This window comes from Erpetoichthys calabaricus, chromosome 8 (genome assembly GCF_900747795.2).
Source record: "Erpetoichthys calabaricus chromosome 8, fErpCal1.3, whole genome shotgun sequence".
NCBI classification, from domain to species: domain Eukaryota; kingdom Metazoa; phylum Chordata; class Cladistia; order Polypteriformes; family Polypteridae; genus Erpetoichthys; species Erpetoichthys calabaricus.
The window spans coordinates 87,227,035-87,243,993 of record NC_041401.2 but is presented as its reverse complement, the minus strand read 5'-3'; the positions used below and the strand labels follow the sequence as shown (position 1 = coordinate 87,243,993).

The 16,959-nt window shown below is 41.6% G+C and overlaps 1 protein-coding gene across 3 annotated transcripts in view; it reads right to left on the bottom strand.

Moving 5' to 3' along the window:
- Positions 1 to 16,959, bottom strand: part of bcas3 (BCAS3 microtubule associated cell migration factor) — an 830,699-nt gene that overhangs the window by 467,418 nt on the left and 346,322 nt on the right. For all 3 annotated transcript variants that reach the window (XM_028807048.2, XM_028807050.2, XM_028807049.2), the window contains exon 15: positions 3,623 to 3,887. In XM_028807048.2, the coding sequence (XP_028662881.1) occupies positions 3,623 to 3,887 (265 nt within the window). The remainder of the gene's footprint in view (positions 1 to 3,622; positions 3,888 to 16,959) is intronic.

Sequence of the window (16,959 nt, the reverse complement as noted above, 5' to 3'; positions counted from 1 at the left end):
TAGACGCTTTCATTTTTTCACTTTTCCTATCTGCTTCAATCACAGCAAGATACAACTCGAATCTCTGTTTAAATCTTTTCCAATTTTCAGCTACATTTCCCTTTAACTGGAGATTTGGTGGGGGCTGTAATCCTTCCATATTTTTTTTTTCTCTTTTGCTAGAACGTCTTAGCGCTTTCTGACCACGTTTTCGGGTTACTCACAGACACGAGACTTGTTCAAAAGCTGAACCTCTTCTTCACATTCCTCTTCCAATCCGCCACTTCTGACACCATGTAGTGATCTTGTTAGGTTCGTAGTTTAATCAATACACAGGATTGAAAGATATAATAACTTTTTAATAGACAGACTAGAGATATTTACTGTATGTTACTACTCGTTCTTTAGTTCACGCCCATTCTCCTACTTGCATCGGCATTCGCAGGCATTACTAATCATTCTGTAAGTATCCCTTAATAGACCTTACTAATCAACTATCATTACAAAATCCAACATGGTTTGTGCCCTTCAGAATGAAAACAGTTTGCATTTACTTTTTTAATAAAAGGCAAGCTTTTAAGCCTGAGAAATCACCCCGTAAATGCACACGTTTAATTGCACATGTGTTAATATGTATGCTTACACAGTATTAAACCCACCAAGACATGGAATCGTTTAAATCAAGGAGCTGCGCTACCTTCTTCCAGATCGGCCCCAAGGCGTTTCACGTGATTACGTAGGAGGCGTGATGACGCGATACGCGACTCCGCCCCGTCCATTACAGTATATGGACAAAAAAGAGGTTCCAGTTATGACCGTTACGCTTTGAATTTCGAAATGAAACCTGCCTAACTTTTGTAAGAAAGCTGTAAGGAATGAGCCTGCCAAATTTCAGCCTTCCACCTACACGGGAAGTTGGAGAATTAGTGATGAGTGAGTGAGTGAGTGAGTGAGTGAGTGAGTGAGTGAGTGAGTCAGTCAGTCAGTCAGTGAGGGCTTTGCCACAGTATATGGACAAAAAAGAGGTTCCAGTTATGACCGTTATGCTTTGAATTTCGAAATGAAACCTGCCTAACTTTTGTAAGTAAGCTGTAAGGAATGAGCCTGCCAAATTTCAGCCTTCCACCTACACGGGAAGTTGGAGAATTAGTGATGAGTGAGTGAGTGAGTGAGTGAGTGAGTGAGTGAGTGAGTGAGTGAGTGAGTGAGTGAGTCAGTCAGTCAGTCAGTCAGTCAGTCAGTCAGTCAGTGAGGGCTTTGCCTTTTATTAGTATAGATACCTCTAGCATTAAGGTAAGCTATTTTTAATGTTACTTATTTTACTTTTGCAGTTAAACTTTAGGTAGAATTTACTTTAACTGGAAATTTTTCATTTAACACTATTTTGTATTCCTTCATGACTCACTTTCTGAATCAAGCATCATAGTGTCCAAAGCAGGAGCAAAGGTCTTGGTACGACATCAATGCTCACACCCAAACCCACTGACACAGGGCCAAACAGTCACTAATTAATCTAAATGGTTATGAGAAGAAACCTGACTGCATAAGAAACACAACATATGAACAAAGGAAGAACATGTAAATTCAATGCAAATAGTGTTAGGCAGCAGTGCAAATTACTATGGCATTGTGGCACCAGAAAAAATATTTCAAAAAAGCATTTACCAAATACAAAAATAAACTATTCCACAATTAGATAGATGTATAAAATTTTAGCCCTAAACAAAAAGCACTAAATCATGATGTGAGGAAAGCTGCAGAAACAATATTATACCAAGCACTGGTGACCAAACTATCTAAAGATGTAATCAGTGTTCTGCTTCAAAGAAAAACAAATATATGTTTAAGATTAGCAGTTAAGGTTTGAAGAATTGAATGGTATGGTGCAAAAAAAACCAACCAGTTTGTCTTTCTAATTAAGGACATTCACTATATGGAAGTTGTAAATTAAACAGTCAAAAAACACATTGCTCAGGGGCGTGAAATTTCCCTATAATGTTTTAAAAAGAATTTTGTGAGGAAGACACTATAAATCACTATTCATGCAGACATTCCACCTCAATTAAAAAACATATTAAAGGGTCTATTTTATTTTTAATTGTGAAAAACAAACAACTGATACTATTCCTTTGAAGCTCCAGATACATACATTTAGGTTTATGACAGGGGAAACTCTAGCACCATGAATGCCATACCAGGGAAAGAAAACAATAAGGTGTAGAAGGAATGAAATGAAACCTGAAAAAGGAGCCTATGTCTTTAGAATATGGTTATAGAATATGCAATAACTGGTAATAATGCATATAATACAGTAAAAGATGGTTCTAATTAAATTTGGGTATCACCATAAAAATTTGATGAGAACAGTCCATTCAGTTTAAAATTGTGTCTACAGAATAAAAGCAAGACATGATTTGAAGGTTTCTAAGGTGCTATGTAGTGTCTCAAATTACACTGCAAGTCAACTAGTTCTTCACCATCTACTGTAAAGAAAAATGCAGCATCTGTCTGAAATTCACACCTTGTGTTAGTAGATCTGAAAATGCCACTTAAAATTTAAAATGATATATTTTTAAATTGTTAATGTATTGCCTGAAATTAGGTGAATATAAAGGTCCCTTGGAAAAATGATAACTATCCGCATGTTCTCTAATGTAGCTTGACATTTACATATCTATACACTTCCATCCAATTTTTGACATTACTTTTCCTATTAGAAAGACATAGGAATTCAGAGCTCATTCAGCAACAGTGGGTACAATCAAGAATCAAATCTGGAGGGATTGCTAGTTCACTCACAATGGGGCTACAAAAGTTGTCAATTAACCTAACATGTACATCTTTGAAATTCCTGGAGAAACCAAAATATGCACCAAAAAATGTGCAATTTAACAGGCCTTGAAATCAAACTCAGGTCCTCCTATCTACATTTTTTATTGTTTACTCAAAATTAATCAAAATTAAGATATCTGTAATTAATGAGTTACTCTGAAAAAATAATCATTAAAACCACAGCAGTGAATTTATAAAAAAGTGTTTTGTTTTCTTCTTTCTGTCATATTAGCTTTAAGAAAGATACTTAAAAGATAGGAGAAATTGATAAAAATTGTCTATCATCTAAGAAAGTCACTTTATTTTTCACTTTATATTAGTGAGAAACGGTTAGCAATTGCCTATTATTTGTACCCTTTCCAAACATATATACACACATCTATCCTATTCACAGATCTTCCTTAACTTTAAAACTTTGACAATAGGTGAAAATGTGATGTCATGTGTGAGGGGAGAAAAATGGAAAACTGGTTTAAGACAATGACTAAAAAAAAATGTTTTATTTGTAAAATTTTTACAATATATGTTGTAGTAAGTGGAGAAAATGACATACCATTTAATTGTTCATAATCTAGTGGCAAAAGGGAAGCAATATGCTAAAAAAAAATCAGCAAGAAATGTTTAACTTTTTTTTCTTCATTTTTGATCCAATTTATAAAACGTATTTTGTACCATTAACACTAACTTTCAAACAGAGAGATTTGTTTTGTTTCTATTATTCACTAACTGTGGGAAAAATAATTTTCAGGGTTTTTGTCTGTCATCTAACATACATTCATTTTTTGAATCACAATTCTGATGCTGCTCTTACCATGAAGTGGAGATCCTGATGGGCTGCTTGATAAAGCAGGGACTGGACTACAACGTTCTCCTTGCTTGGATGTCAGTTCCTGTTCTATTTCTTCTAAGCCAGCACTTTTCTGGAAACGACTCATCCGATTCACAACTCTGGGAGACATGTGTGTTCGCACACATGGCTGACCACCATAAGGATTAATAGGAAAAACATGTGAAGTTCCTCGTAAAGTACTAATTACCACCCAGCGACTGTCATGGCTGAAGCAAATATCTTGAACCTAACAAGAAAAAAAAAAACTGCTATATTATGAAAGTTAAGGCATTTGTCAAATTCTTATTAACTATATCAGTGTTTATGCAATATGACTTCACATCTGTTTTAGAGCAATGATAGACAATCTAAGCCGTAAAGTTCTGCCCTGTTGGATTAAGTGCAATACAACTAGTATCTGAATCAGTAGCTAATTAATTTCTGCACATTAAGTCTTTACTACTGCATTTAATTCAATGGTTCAAATGTCGGTTCACCTCTGAAAGCAATGAAAGTCAAACAAAAAAACATTTTATGATGTTAAAACATTTTATGATGTATTATGATGTCAGTATATATAATTTAAAACCCTAGAAGCTCTGTTGTCCGGGGCTTTATGCCCCTGGTAGGGCCACCCAAGGCAAACTGGTCCTAGGTGAGGGATGAGACAAAGAGCGGTTAAACAAAACCTCCTATGATGAAAAACAATTTTGGACGGCGTTTTCCCTTGCCCGGACGTGGGTCACCGGGGCCCCACTCTGGAGCCAGGCCTGGAGGTGGGGCTCGATGGCGAGCGCCTGGTGGCAGGGCCTGCACCCATGGGGCTCGGCCGGGCACAGCCCGAAGAGGCAACGTGGGTCCCCTTTCCCATGGGCTCACCACCTATTGGAGGGGCCAAGGAGGTCGGGTGCAGTGTGAGTTGGGTGGTGGCCGAAGGCGGGGACCTTGGCGGTCCGATCCTCGGCTACAGAAGCTGGCTCGTGGGACGTGGAATGTCACCTCTCTGAAGGGGAAGGAGCCTGAGCTAGTGCGTGAGGTTGAGAGGTTCCGGCTAGATATAGTCGGACTCACCTCGACGCACAGCTTGGACTCTGGAACCAATCTCCTTGAGAGGGGCTGGACTCTCTACCACTCTGGAGTTGCCCCCGGTGAGAGGCGCCGAGCGGGTGTGGGTATACTTATTGCCCCCCGACTTGGAGCCTGTACATTGGGGTTTACCCCAGTAGACGAGAGGGTAGCCTCCCTTCGCCTTCAGGTGGGGGGCCGGGTCCTAACTGTTGTTTGTGCGTATGCACCAAACAGCAGTTCGGAGTACCCACCCTTTTTGGAGTCCCTGGAGGGGGTGCTAGAGAGTATACCTTCTGGGGACTCCCTCGTTCTGCTGGGAGACTTCAATGCTCACGTGGGCAATGACAGTGAAACCTGGAAGGGCGTGATTGGGAGGAATGGCCCCCCCGATCTGAACCCGAGCGGTGTTTTGTTATTGGACTTCTGTGCTCGTCACGGATTGTCCATAACGAACACCATGTTCAAGCATAGGGGTGTTCATATGTGCACTTGGCACCAGGACACCCTAGGCCTCAGTTCGATGATCGACTGTGGTCGTGTCGTCGGACTTGCGGCCACATGTCTTGGACACTCGGGTGAAGAGAGGGGCGGAGCTGTCAACTGATCACCACCTGGTGGTGAGTTGGCTTCGATGGTGGGGGAGGATGCCGGTCAGGCGTGGTAGGCCCAAACGTGTTGTGAGGGTCTACTGAGAACGTCTGGCAGAGCCCCCTGTCAGAAGTAGCTTCAACTCCCACCTCCGGCAGAACTTCGACCACATCCCGAGGGAGGTGGGGGACATTGAGTCCGAATGGGCCATGTTCCGTGCCTCTATTGTTGAGGCAGCTGACCGGAGCTGTGGCCGTAAGGTGGTCGGTGCCTGTCGTGGTGGCAATCCCCGAACCCGTTGGTGGACACCGGCGGTGAAGGATGCCGTCAAGCTGAAGAAGGAGTCCTACAGGACCCTTTTGTCCTGTGGGACCCTGGAGGCAGCTGATAGGTACCGGCAGGCCAAGCAGAATGCGGCTTTGGTGGTTGCTGAGGCAAAAACTCGGGCGTGGGAGGAGTTTGGGGAGGCCATGGAGAACGACTTTCGGACGGCTTCGAGGAGATTCTGGTCCACCATCCGGCGTCTCAGGAAGGGGAAGCAGTGCAGTGTCAACACTGTATATGGTGGGGATGGTGCACTGCTGACCTCGACTCAGGACGTTGTGGGTCGGTGGGGGGGAGTACTTCGAAGACCTCCTCAATCCCATTAACATGCCTTCCAATGAGGAAGCAGAGCCTGGGGACTTAGAGGTGGGCTCCCCCATCTCTGGGACTGAGGTCACCGAGGTGGTCAAAAAACTCCTTGGTGGCAGGGCCTCGGGGGTGGATGAGATACGCCCGGAGTTCCTCAAGGCTCTGGATGTTGTAGGACTGTCTTGGTTGAGTGTGAAGCCACTCCTTTGTTATTTTAGCTGTGTGCTTAGGGTCATTGTCTTGTTGGAAGGTAAACCTTCGGCCCAGTCTGAGGTCCTTAGCACTCTGGAGAAGGTTTTTGTCCAGGATATCCCTGTACTTGGCCGCATTCATCTTTCCCTCGATTGCAACCAGTCGTCCTGTCCCTGCAGCTGAAAAACACCCCCACAGCATGATGCTGCCACCGCCATGCTTCACTGTGGGGACTGTATTGGACAAGTGATGAGCAGTGCCTGGTTGTCTCCACACATACCGCTTAGAATTAAGGCCAAAAAGTTCTATCTTGGTCTCATCAGACCAGAGAATCTTATTTCTCACCATCTCAGAGTCCTTCAGGTGTCTTTTAGCAAACTCCATGCGGGCTGTCATGTGTCTTGCACTGAGGAGAGGCTTCCGACAGGCCACTCTGCCATAAAGCCCTGACTGGTGGAGGGCTGCAGTGATGGTTGACTTTCTACAACTTTCTGCCATCTCCTGACTGCATCTCTGGAGCTCAGCCAAAGTGATCTTTGGGTTCTTCATTACCTCTCTCACCAAGGCTCTTCTCCCCCGGTAGCTCAGCTTGGCCGGACGGCCAGCTCTAGGAAGGGTTCTGGTCGTCCCAAACGTCTTCCATTTAAGGATTATGGAGGCCACTGTGCTCTTGGGAACCTTAAGTGCAGCAGAATTTTTTTTGTAACCTTGGCCAGATCTGTGCCTTGCCACAATTCTGTCTCTGAGCTCTTCAGGCAGTTCCTTTGACCTCATGATTCTCATTTGCTCTGACATCATTGTGAGCTGTAAGGTCTTATATAGACAGGTGTGTGGCTTTCCTAATCAAGTCCAATCAGTAGAATCAAACACAGCTGGACTCAAATGAAGGTGATCTCAAGGATGATCAGAAGAAATGGAAAGCACCTGAGTTAAATATATGAGTGTCACAGCAAAGGGTCTGAATACTTAGGACCATGTGATATTTCAGTTTTTCTTTTTTAATAAATCTGCAACAATTTCAAAAATTCTTTTTTTGTCTGTCAATATGGGGGGGTGCTGTGTGTACATTAATGTGGAAAAAAATTAATTTAAATGATTTTAGCAAATGGCTGCAATATAACAAAGAGTGAAAAATTGAAGGGGGTCTGAATACTTTCCGTACCCACTGTAGAAGACAGTTTACTGGCTCAAATAGTGTTATTTCTTAGCCAGACTAGGGGAAGGCACTGTCATCTGTCAATGACATCAACACCAGGCCAGTCCCTGATGACATCACTTCCAGCTTCCTCTGAAGATGTCATATCCCAGAACCCTTCTTTCTGCCACTTCAGTTCCTGTTCCCGTCTCCCTGACTCCACCTCTTCCTCCATTGAGCCATATTTATACAGAAGCTTTCAACATGTTAGTCAGTTCAGTTTTGGACTCCTGTCTGTAAAGACATGTTTATTTTTTTCACTATGGGGTGGCCATCCCCAAACCTTTTTGTGACTCTTTTTCATCCTTATTACATTGCTGTAGTTGGCAGATTTATTGCTTGATAATGAGTGAAGAACAAGACCTGACTTCTTTGCTACACAACATGGCCACAGAGATACAAGGACGTAAGGTCCTTTTGGACAAAACCCGAACCCAGCTCGCTGAGGTGGAAGTATGGGCTTAACCATGCGTCACCCTCCAACAGAATCAGTCAAGGGCTCCCTCCCAGGTACTGATGCCATTACAAGAAAACGACAACATAGAGTCGTATCTCTTGAGTTTTTGAAAATATGGTTATAAGACACCATTGGGAGTGTGTTGAGTGGGCTAATATATTTGCGCCATTCCTGAAGGGCGAAGCACAAAGGACCTTGAGACTGAAGATGCCACCAACTATAACACATTCAAAGCTGAGATATTAAAGAGGTATGGCATTTCTGTGGACCAGCAGGCAAGGCTCTGCCATGAATGAAAGCTAGATCCACAGTGGCCAACAAGACCTCAGGCATATGATCTATGGGGAAAAGCAGAGCACTGGCTAAGGCCAGACATCAACATCTCCAAACAAGTCATACAGCAAGTTGCCTGTGACCTACTGGGAAATGCTCTCTCCAACTTCCTTGTCCAGCCAGTCCGCAGGCAAGCCTACTTGCCTTGACTTGATTGACATGGTAGAGAGACATAGAGAGACAGCCACATCCGAGCATGTAGAAAGGTCCATGCGCTAATCCAGACAGGGTCATATCATCATTATCACTGGACATAAGTGGTGGTGGCGAGTGGCCATAGGATTATTGCACCCATTGACACCAGCAGCAACAATTCTATTGTCACTCGCCATTATGTCTTACTACAACAGTACCTTAAGGGAAAAAGCAGTATTCCTGATCTGTATTTATGGCGAAACTTGATGGTATCGGTATGCCACCTATGTGATCGGCTGTGAAGACACCATAAGGACCGTTCAGGTAGCAGTGCTGCAAAATCCACCCATTCCCATCATACTCGGCAGAGACTAGTCTAAGATTAAAAGAGGTATGACACAAAACCCTCCTGTTAAGTCTTTGAACATAACGGAGATAATCATCCCCAAACCGTTTGCACACTGTGTACGCCGCCGGCAACAAGCAGTCATGTGTCTACTCAATGTGACCTAATGTACTCAATCTACAGAGCCCGGGCCATCGACGTCACGGTCTGAGGCTTCACCCACTGAGGTTAGTACAGACCCACTTACCACACTACAGTTTCAGTTTAGGCAAACCCAGGCATCCTTTAAATGGGAACAGTGGAACGATGATTCCCTTAAGTTTGCCAAACATTCAGTAGTTTCAGAGAATGGTCAACCCACCTTAATGCTATGCCATCAGGATCCCACTTTGTTATTAATAATGATTTATTATATCGGGTAGACAAGGTCACTGTTGTTGGTACAGTGGACTGTCTGTGAACTGGCACATACCAAAACGGTAGAAGGAATTAAGCTCCAATTTTAATGGCAGTGAATCCATGAAGAGGTCCGACATTTCTGCACTTCCTGTCCAGAATGTCAGTAACATTAGATCCCTAAAAAGGATTCCCCATCCCCTGTGACATCCCATTAGAATGCATAGGGGTTGATATCGTAGGATCCCTTGATTCTTCAGCCCAAGGACATAAATATACTCTCTTCCTTGTAGATTATGCTACCCAGTATCTTGAGGCTATCCCACTGAGTGACAAGGGCTCAATTATCTGGTTAAACAATCAAATCATCGACTGAGCAAATGGATTTATCATGTCAACCTGCTGAAGCCATGGAGGGGCAGGTATCCCAATCCTTACTCTGGCCAGCCCCGTTCTCTTTTAACCTGTAAAAACAACCTTAAATTCAGTCCTAATCTGACACCCCAACAGGAGCAGAAACTCAGAGCAATCATCCTGTCCGTCCCTGAGGGAGTGAGCAAGAAAGCAGGTCAGATCTCACTGATTGAGCATTTTATTATTACAAACCTGGGGTAATTGTCCAGGAGCAGCCTTATCGCCTCCTGGAGGCAAAACATGATGAAGTGAAGCTTGAGGTCAAACATATGCTGGAACAGGGTGTAATTGACAAAAGTCATAGTCCCTGGTCCAAGCCCAATCGTATTGGTCCCTATGCCTGACTGAAGTTGGAGGTTCTGTAATGACTTCTGTCAACTTTATCAAGTCTCCCAATTCGACGCTTACCCAAAGCGACGACTGGATGACCTCCTCGAGCAACTTGGAAAGGAGAAATACTTGACCATTCTTGACATGTTGAAGGGTTACTGGCTGGTTCCTTTAACAGAGTCTGCAAAGGCCAAGACAGCGTTTAGAACCCCAAGTGGACAATGGCAATATAGTGTTCTTCTATTTGAATTACACGGGGCACCTGCCACCTTCCAACGTTTGGTGAATAAAGTGCTATGGCCCCACAATTCCTATAGTGCCGCCTACATGGATGACATAGTCATCTATTCCAACACATGGAAGAAATACTTACAACAGGTTGGGGCTAAACTCCAGGCACATGGAAAAGCCAGACTTCAAATCTATCCTAGGAAACCACGGTGTTCCAATGTAGACACCTTATTGAAATGGCCCCGTTCAAAAACAAAGCCGCAGGTCGAAGCCTTTCTTTGGTTGGTCAGGTACTATCACTGGTTTTTATCAAGTTCTCCAAGACAGCGGCGCCATTGATAGATTTAACCTCCTTAGCGTTACATTTTTGTTTAAATCTGATCTTACTTCTGTAAAACATGTAAAACACTAAAAGTACAAAATCAGAAGTGTAGAAAGTATAATAATGATACAAATAATAATAGTAATGAATAATAATAATAAAATAATGCTAATACCATATATACTGCCAAAATGTGTCATTTATGTGGTATATCTTGAAGCATGGTGAAATACACAATCCAACGTCATAGCCGGGACAATAGCAGTGTGATTCCTTGTAGATTTTTTTTTCCAGACTAATCAGCTTTTGAAAAGCACACTGCACATATGTAATTGACATGAACGTCACCTTCAGATTCATCAGAATCACTTTCAATTTCATTGCCTGTAGACAGATTCACTACGTCATCACTGCTCGTATCACTGCATGCAACACCTGGGCTGCTAAAAAACATTTGTTACAAGATGCCATTATAAGGCTAGGATAGGAGTGGCCAACCCGCGGCTTCCGAGCCGCATGCGGCTCTTTGCCTGGTTTCATGCGGCTCTTACGTTCATATCGAAGTTTGTGTTTTTTTTTTTTAATGTTCGTGTTCCCTTCGCTTGAGTTCAATACGGTATTTTCGTCAAATGCGCATGTGCGTGAGATGAAAATACCGCAAAGTTTCCTAGTAGGGGCAAGATCATTTAAGTAAACAATTTGTGTCAAGTTCGCTCTCAAAATGGCAGGGAAAAAATGCACAGCAAAACGAAAATATGAACATGAACACAGGATGTTTTTAACAGAGTGGGAGAGTTTATATTTTTTTGTTGAACGTAATGGCAAACCATTCTGCCTTATATGTCAGGCGTCATTAGCGCATTTCAAAGCTTCAAATCTTCAGCGCCACTTCAGCTCACTCCATGCTAACATCGACCAGGAATTTCCAAAAGGGACTGAACTTCGTAAGCACGAGTTGGTCACTTTGAAAACTCAGGCACAAAAGCAGATAGTTTTTCCGAAAATTTACGAAGCACTCAGAAACCGTAACGCTCGCATCGTAAAAACTGGCTTGGAACATTGCACGGGCTAAAAAGGGAGTTCTTTAAAAAATGCGTCAGTGACGTTGTTGAAATCTTGTCTTCTGAAAACAACAAACTAAAACGCATGGTATCAGACGTCCAACTGTCCCGCCACACTGTTGAACACAGAATATCAGACATTAACACGGCTATTGAATCACAGTTGCACTCTGACCTTCAAGCATGTGAGTATTTTAGTGTTGCATTGGATGAGAGTTGTGACATACAAGACAAGCCTCAGTTGGCAATATTTGCACGGTCTGTGTCAAACGATTGTGTGATCAAAGAAGAACTCCTTGATATTGTGCCATTAAAAGACAGAACCCGTGGCATAGATGTGAAAGAAACAATGATGGCTGTATTTGCGAAAGCAAATCTGCCCATACCGAAACTAACTGCAATAGCCACGGATGGAGCACCAGCCATGATCGGATCTATGAACGGGCTTGTGGGGCTGTGCAAAGCTGACCAAACATTTCCTGAGTTTTGGAATTTCCACTGCATCATCCACAGGGAGCAACTCGTATCTAAATCATTGGATTTAGACAACGTCATGAAGCCTGTGATGGAAATCGTCAACTACATCCGCACACATGCGCTTAACTACAGGCATTTCAAGAATCTCATCGCTGAGCTGGACCAAGGGCTTCCAGGTGACCTGCCACTGCACTGCACTGTGAGGTGGCTGTCAAAAGGCCAAGTACTCTCTTGCTTCTTTGAGCTTTTGGATGCCATGAAACTGTTAATGGAAGAGAAGGACAAGGACTATCCTGAGCTCTCTGACCTCAAGTGGATTACGGATCTGGCCTTTTTGGTCGACATGCTGTGTCACTTGGACAGGCTGAACCTGACCCTGCAGGGTAAGTTAAAAATGCTGCATGACCTGGTGCAAAGTGTGTTTGCGTTTGTCAACAAACTGAAGCTGTTCAAGGCACATATTCAAAAGGGAGATTTAACGCATTTTCCCACTCTTCTAAAAGCCAGCGGGCAAGTCACCAGCGCCGCCCTGAATAAGCAAAGAGCCAGATATGCAACACTGGTTGAAAACCTGCACGAAAGCTTTGTGACCAGATTCCATGATCTACACTGAAAAGGCCACAGATTACGTTCCTCGTCGACCCATTTAATGCGGAGACTGACTGTTTGAAAGCCCTGCTAGTCACAGATGAGGCTGTGGCTGAGTTGGAGATGATAGATCTTTGTGAGGAGGACCAACTGAAACCTGCTTTAAGGGAAGGGACCATTGAGTTCTGGAAAAGTGTGCCAATGGAAAAATACCCCAATGTCAAACGGGCTGCGCTTAAGATACTGTCAATGTTTGGGTCAACATACCTCTGCGAGTCTGTGTTTTCTACCCTGAAACACGTGAAATCAAAGCATCAATCTGTTCTGACTGACACCCATGTGAAAGAATTGCTTCGAGTGGCAACAACGGAATACAAGCCAGATTTGAAGAGGATTGTTCAAGGCAAGGAATGCCAGAAGTCCGACTAAGCAACATGCATAGTAAAAGAAAAACGCTATTGTAAATGGTCCGTGTAGTTTTTGGTATTTGAAATTTCATTTTAGAAGCAAAAATGAAAAAACGAAAATGAAAGGAATTTTCAGATTTTGATTTTTGATTAAAGAATAAAATAAGGGAAAATAAGGTATTTTTTAATTCTGTGGTAACAAATAGCAGTCATAAACTTAAAATTACACATACTTTTCTGGATTTATTTGTGATTCAAATAATGAAAGAGTAATAGCTCAAAAACAACAAAACAGACGCATTTTCGTTGTCAGAAACCGGAGGTATTTCTTCTTCTGCACGATTTTTGGCGACACGTACGAACAGTCCTCCTTGCAACACATCAGCCTACGGCCTTGAGTTACACTGCATGGCATCAGCACAGTATGGACCATTACGTTGTTTTTTCGGAACAGTGAAAGAGTGACACTCCGGGACAAGGACATGACTGCAGAAAAACTGAGTCGCATCTTTCAGGTAAAAATACAAGCTTTGCAAACTTCATTGCTTCATTGATGTGGCAGTTCTTTTATGAACATTATTGTTGTTACTTACTGTGAAACAGCTAACATTTGGTGATTTCATTTACTAACACTAAGTCTGGCGATTTTTATAGTGCTAGCATTCTGAATGTGTGTAAATGGGTGAATGGTTGCTCATTGACAAGTGTAACACATGTTAAGAAAACTTTCTCTAAATCACGTTGCTCTCCTAACGTGTGTTACATTTGTATGCACTGTTAATACTAGAAACATTTACTGTATAGTAGCCAGTAAAAGTCAATGAGCAACCATTCAAAATGCTAGCACTATTGTTATCTATTAACATCTAAATTTGCTACTTTTCATTAAATTAAAAAATTGAATTTAAATCTTTTTTTGTAACCATAAATCAGATATATTTCACAGGTTGTAAAAAACACATGAGGAAAACCACCCGTTCATGCTGATGGACAAGAATGATCACTGGAAACCATATGCTTATATAAGTAATCCTGAACACAACAATCCTAAATCTAAGATCTAATACATATGGTGAATAAGAATCAGTAATGTAGAGGACCACGTCATCAGTCTAAAGTGATATGTTTTGTTGAAGTCCTTCTCTTACAACGTTCTTAATCTCTAAAGCAGGGAGTTGACAGCAATAGGAAAAGCAGGCATTCATTATAATGAAAAAACCTGTCCAATTTAGCATTATAAAGTGAAATTTTCAAAATTTATATTATTTCTTTGAATACAGACATCCGACCTGGAATATCATAAAAATAGTAGAACCTCTGGAAACTCAAATGCAGCAACAGTATATATTATAATAAATTAAGATGATGACAGAACATGTTTACCTTTAACACATTCAGTGTTATCTTGTGATATTATAGAAAGTTTCTTCTCTATTTTTTTTTGCTAAAACCTCTGTTTTGTAGAGTAGAGATTGGTCTCATAGGGATGAGCTAATGGTTGATGTTATCATCCATTGTCGATTGGCTGAGCATATTGTCAATGGATCCAAACATTTGCAGAAATTTTCTCAAAACAGCAAACTGACGCTGTCACTTTTTTTTCTTAATTTTGTGTGCCTCACAAGAAAGCTGTCAGGTACTCATATCTACAGCAGGATGCACTTGGGATTCCTGACTTTTGCTAGTTTAGCAGTAGTGCACAGTAGCTGAGTGAAGGCAGCCTGATCAGTGCATAATGCACAAAGTCTGAATGGGAAGTGTAAAGGTTTGTGTTATTGCGGTGCTCAAAGACTACAAATGCCCACAATTCCTCACTCTTTACAGCTCTCTTTTAGATAGCTATCTATCCTTAAAATGACTGCACACTGTGGCCACACAAGTTGGAATTCTTTTGGAACTTTAACTGTTTTGCCCATTTTAAAGGATCCCTTAAAGCCATTTATTTGTGTGATGGTAGTGTGTGTGATTCACATGGTAGTTGATTGATCCACAGGTGAATGTAACTTGTGAGCAACATTAAATATATATTCCATTTATTATCTCTTTTCCTAACCTGCTTTTCATGAGTAGGGTCTTGGGGCAACTGGAGCCTATTCTTGAGGTGTTATATTTTACATAAACACTAGACAAGGGAAGTGGTGGCATGGTGGTGTTTTCTTGGTCTTGCGGGCAGTGCTTGAAGTGGGCCAGTACCAGCAGTGCTCGATGCTTCATGGTAATCGCCCATGCCTTCAACATCATATGCTAATATGCACGCACACCAGCCTCCAAAGAGAAGCCAACTGCCACATACCATAAAAGTGATAACAAATTTGGAGGTTCCACTTCAAGCACTGCTTTCAGGCAAATAGGAATGCAATTGAACTGTGTACACAAGAAAAGTAATTTGAAAAAAAAAAAAAAAAAACTGATTACACTATATATCAAAGCAGTGCCTTACTTTTTTTTTTTTTTTTTTTTTTTTTAAAGTAGTGCCATTGTCCAATACCACATGGTGTTAAGCACCTTGTGCGGCATGTCATTTGCATGCATGATAAGAAAAGGCAAAATATGTGCTAGCTAAGACACAAACATCTCTCCAACTACCATCAACCCCAAGCACAATGAAACAACTCAGTGGTGCAAAAACATAGTCAATGTTTTGAAATGACGATGTACTGATGTAAACTTTCAAGACATCACATAGCTCAGGGTGCATTACTCTAAGGATTTTTTTTTTGAGATGCTTGGCATACAGTTTTTCATAGTATGTTTTCTTCTCTGGCTTCCTTAAATATAAATAGCATTTAAGGAGCTATTCTCTTTTGTCACATCTGTCACAACCTGCTTTTTCTACACGTTACCAAATGGACTTAAAGTTCTTCATTAGCTTTCCAGATTTTATTTATTTATTTCTGGTTTCTTGTTTTGACAATGGAGTCCTTTAGTTGTTATTGTGCTTCATTTTTTTGCAGCAGTGCTATTTTGTATTTTTCCCCCATGACGGGAAATATATTGTCTATAGAAATGATGCATGTTATCATCTGTGTCACAGATAAGGGGAAAACATAGGAATTGAGCTGTACTATAAAGTAAATATAACTCTGAAAAGGCAGACCTATAATTAATCCACCAGAATACAGGTGAGGGTAATAATAAAATCAAATCTTAGCAAAGCTGCCCCATTAACATTCCAATGTAAACTAGTCATGAAAATAAACAGACCCCAATATAAATGTAAGCTTTCATTTAATCTAATAATCATTTTTAAAGAAATACCAATTATTCCTGTTTACTGTGGCCATGCCGTTGTATGCAAGAATGCAATATCATCATCCACTCAATGCACAAAGTCAGAAAAGTTTTCAAATAAGAAACCAACTATAGAGAAATTTTTAGTGAGCCAGGAGTAAACGTGAAGTGTGTAATCAGCCAATTCATATATGGTAGTGAAACCCATTTTGGAGATGCTTATACTTTGAATCCAAGGTCTACAGTTAGTCATGCTGTCACACTTTTTACAGCATCTGTGCCTCCTGTGTTTCTCTGGTAGGAGGGTTATTATTATTATTGTTAGTTTATGAAAAAGGAAACATTACAAATATGTTGCAAGTTAAAAAGAATGTGTTAATCTTATCAATAATCGTCTAAAATAACAAAAATATATAAAGTAGCCAATAATTCCTTTCAGCAAGTATTCAAAACCTCTGCTCCATCGTGTATCAAAGACCAGGATCTTCAAATGTCATAAAAGTTTTTAATGCTTCGTTTAAATAAAATCATTAGTACAGTCCTTTGCTGCTAAAATCTTTTGATCTCTGAACTCAAGCAATATGTGTTTCAAATGGTATGCTATTAAATGCAGTGAAATAAAATTATTATGTTGTAGCCTATAATTTTATGCCCCTGTGGCAGGCAGCCAGAGTCCATGCCCAGCTGGGACACCCCTGAACACTATATTCAGGGGGAGCAGCCTTGGACAGTGCAATACCTCCCCCTGGTCGCTAGATGGCCGCCCCACTGGGTTGGAGCAGTGCCTCGGTTTCCCACAGGGCTCCATGGGAATTGGAGTTGGGTGCAGCCCTGTTGGGTCCCGCAGGCATCGCCAGGGGGTGCTGTGTTTGGAACTCCTGAGCCCGTGTGGGCAGCATGTTCATCACACCCGGA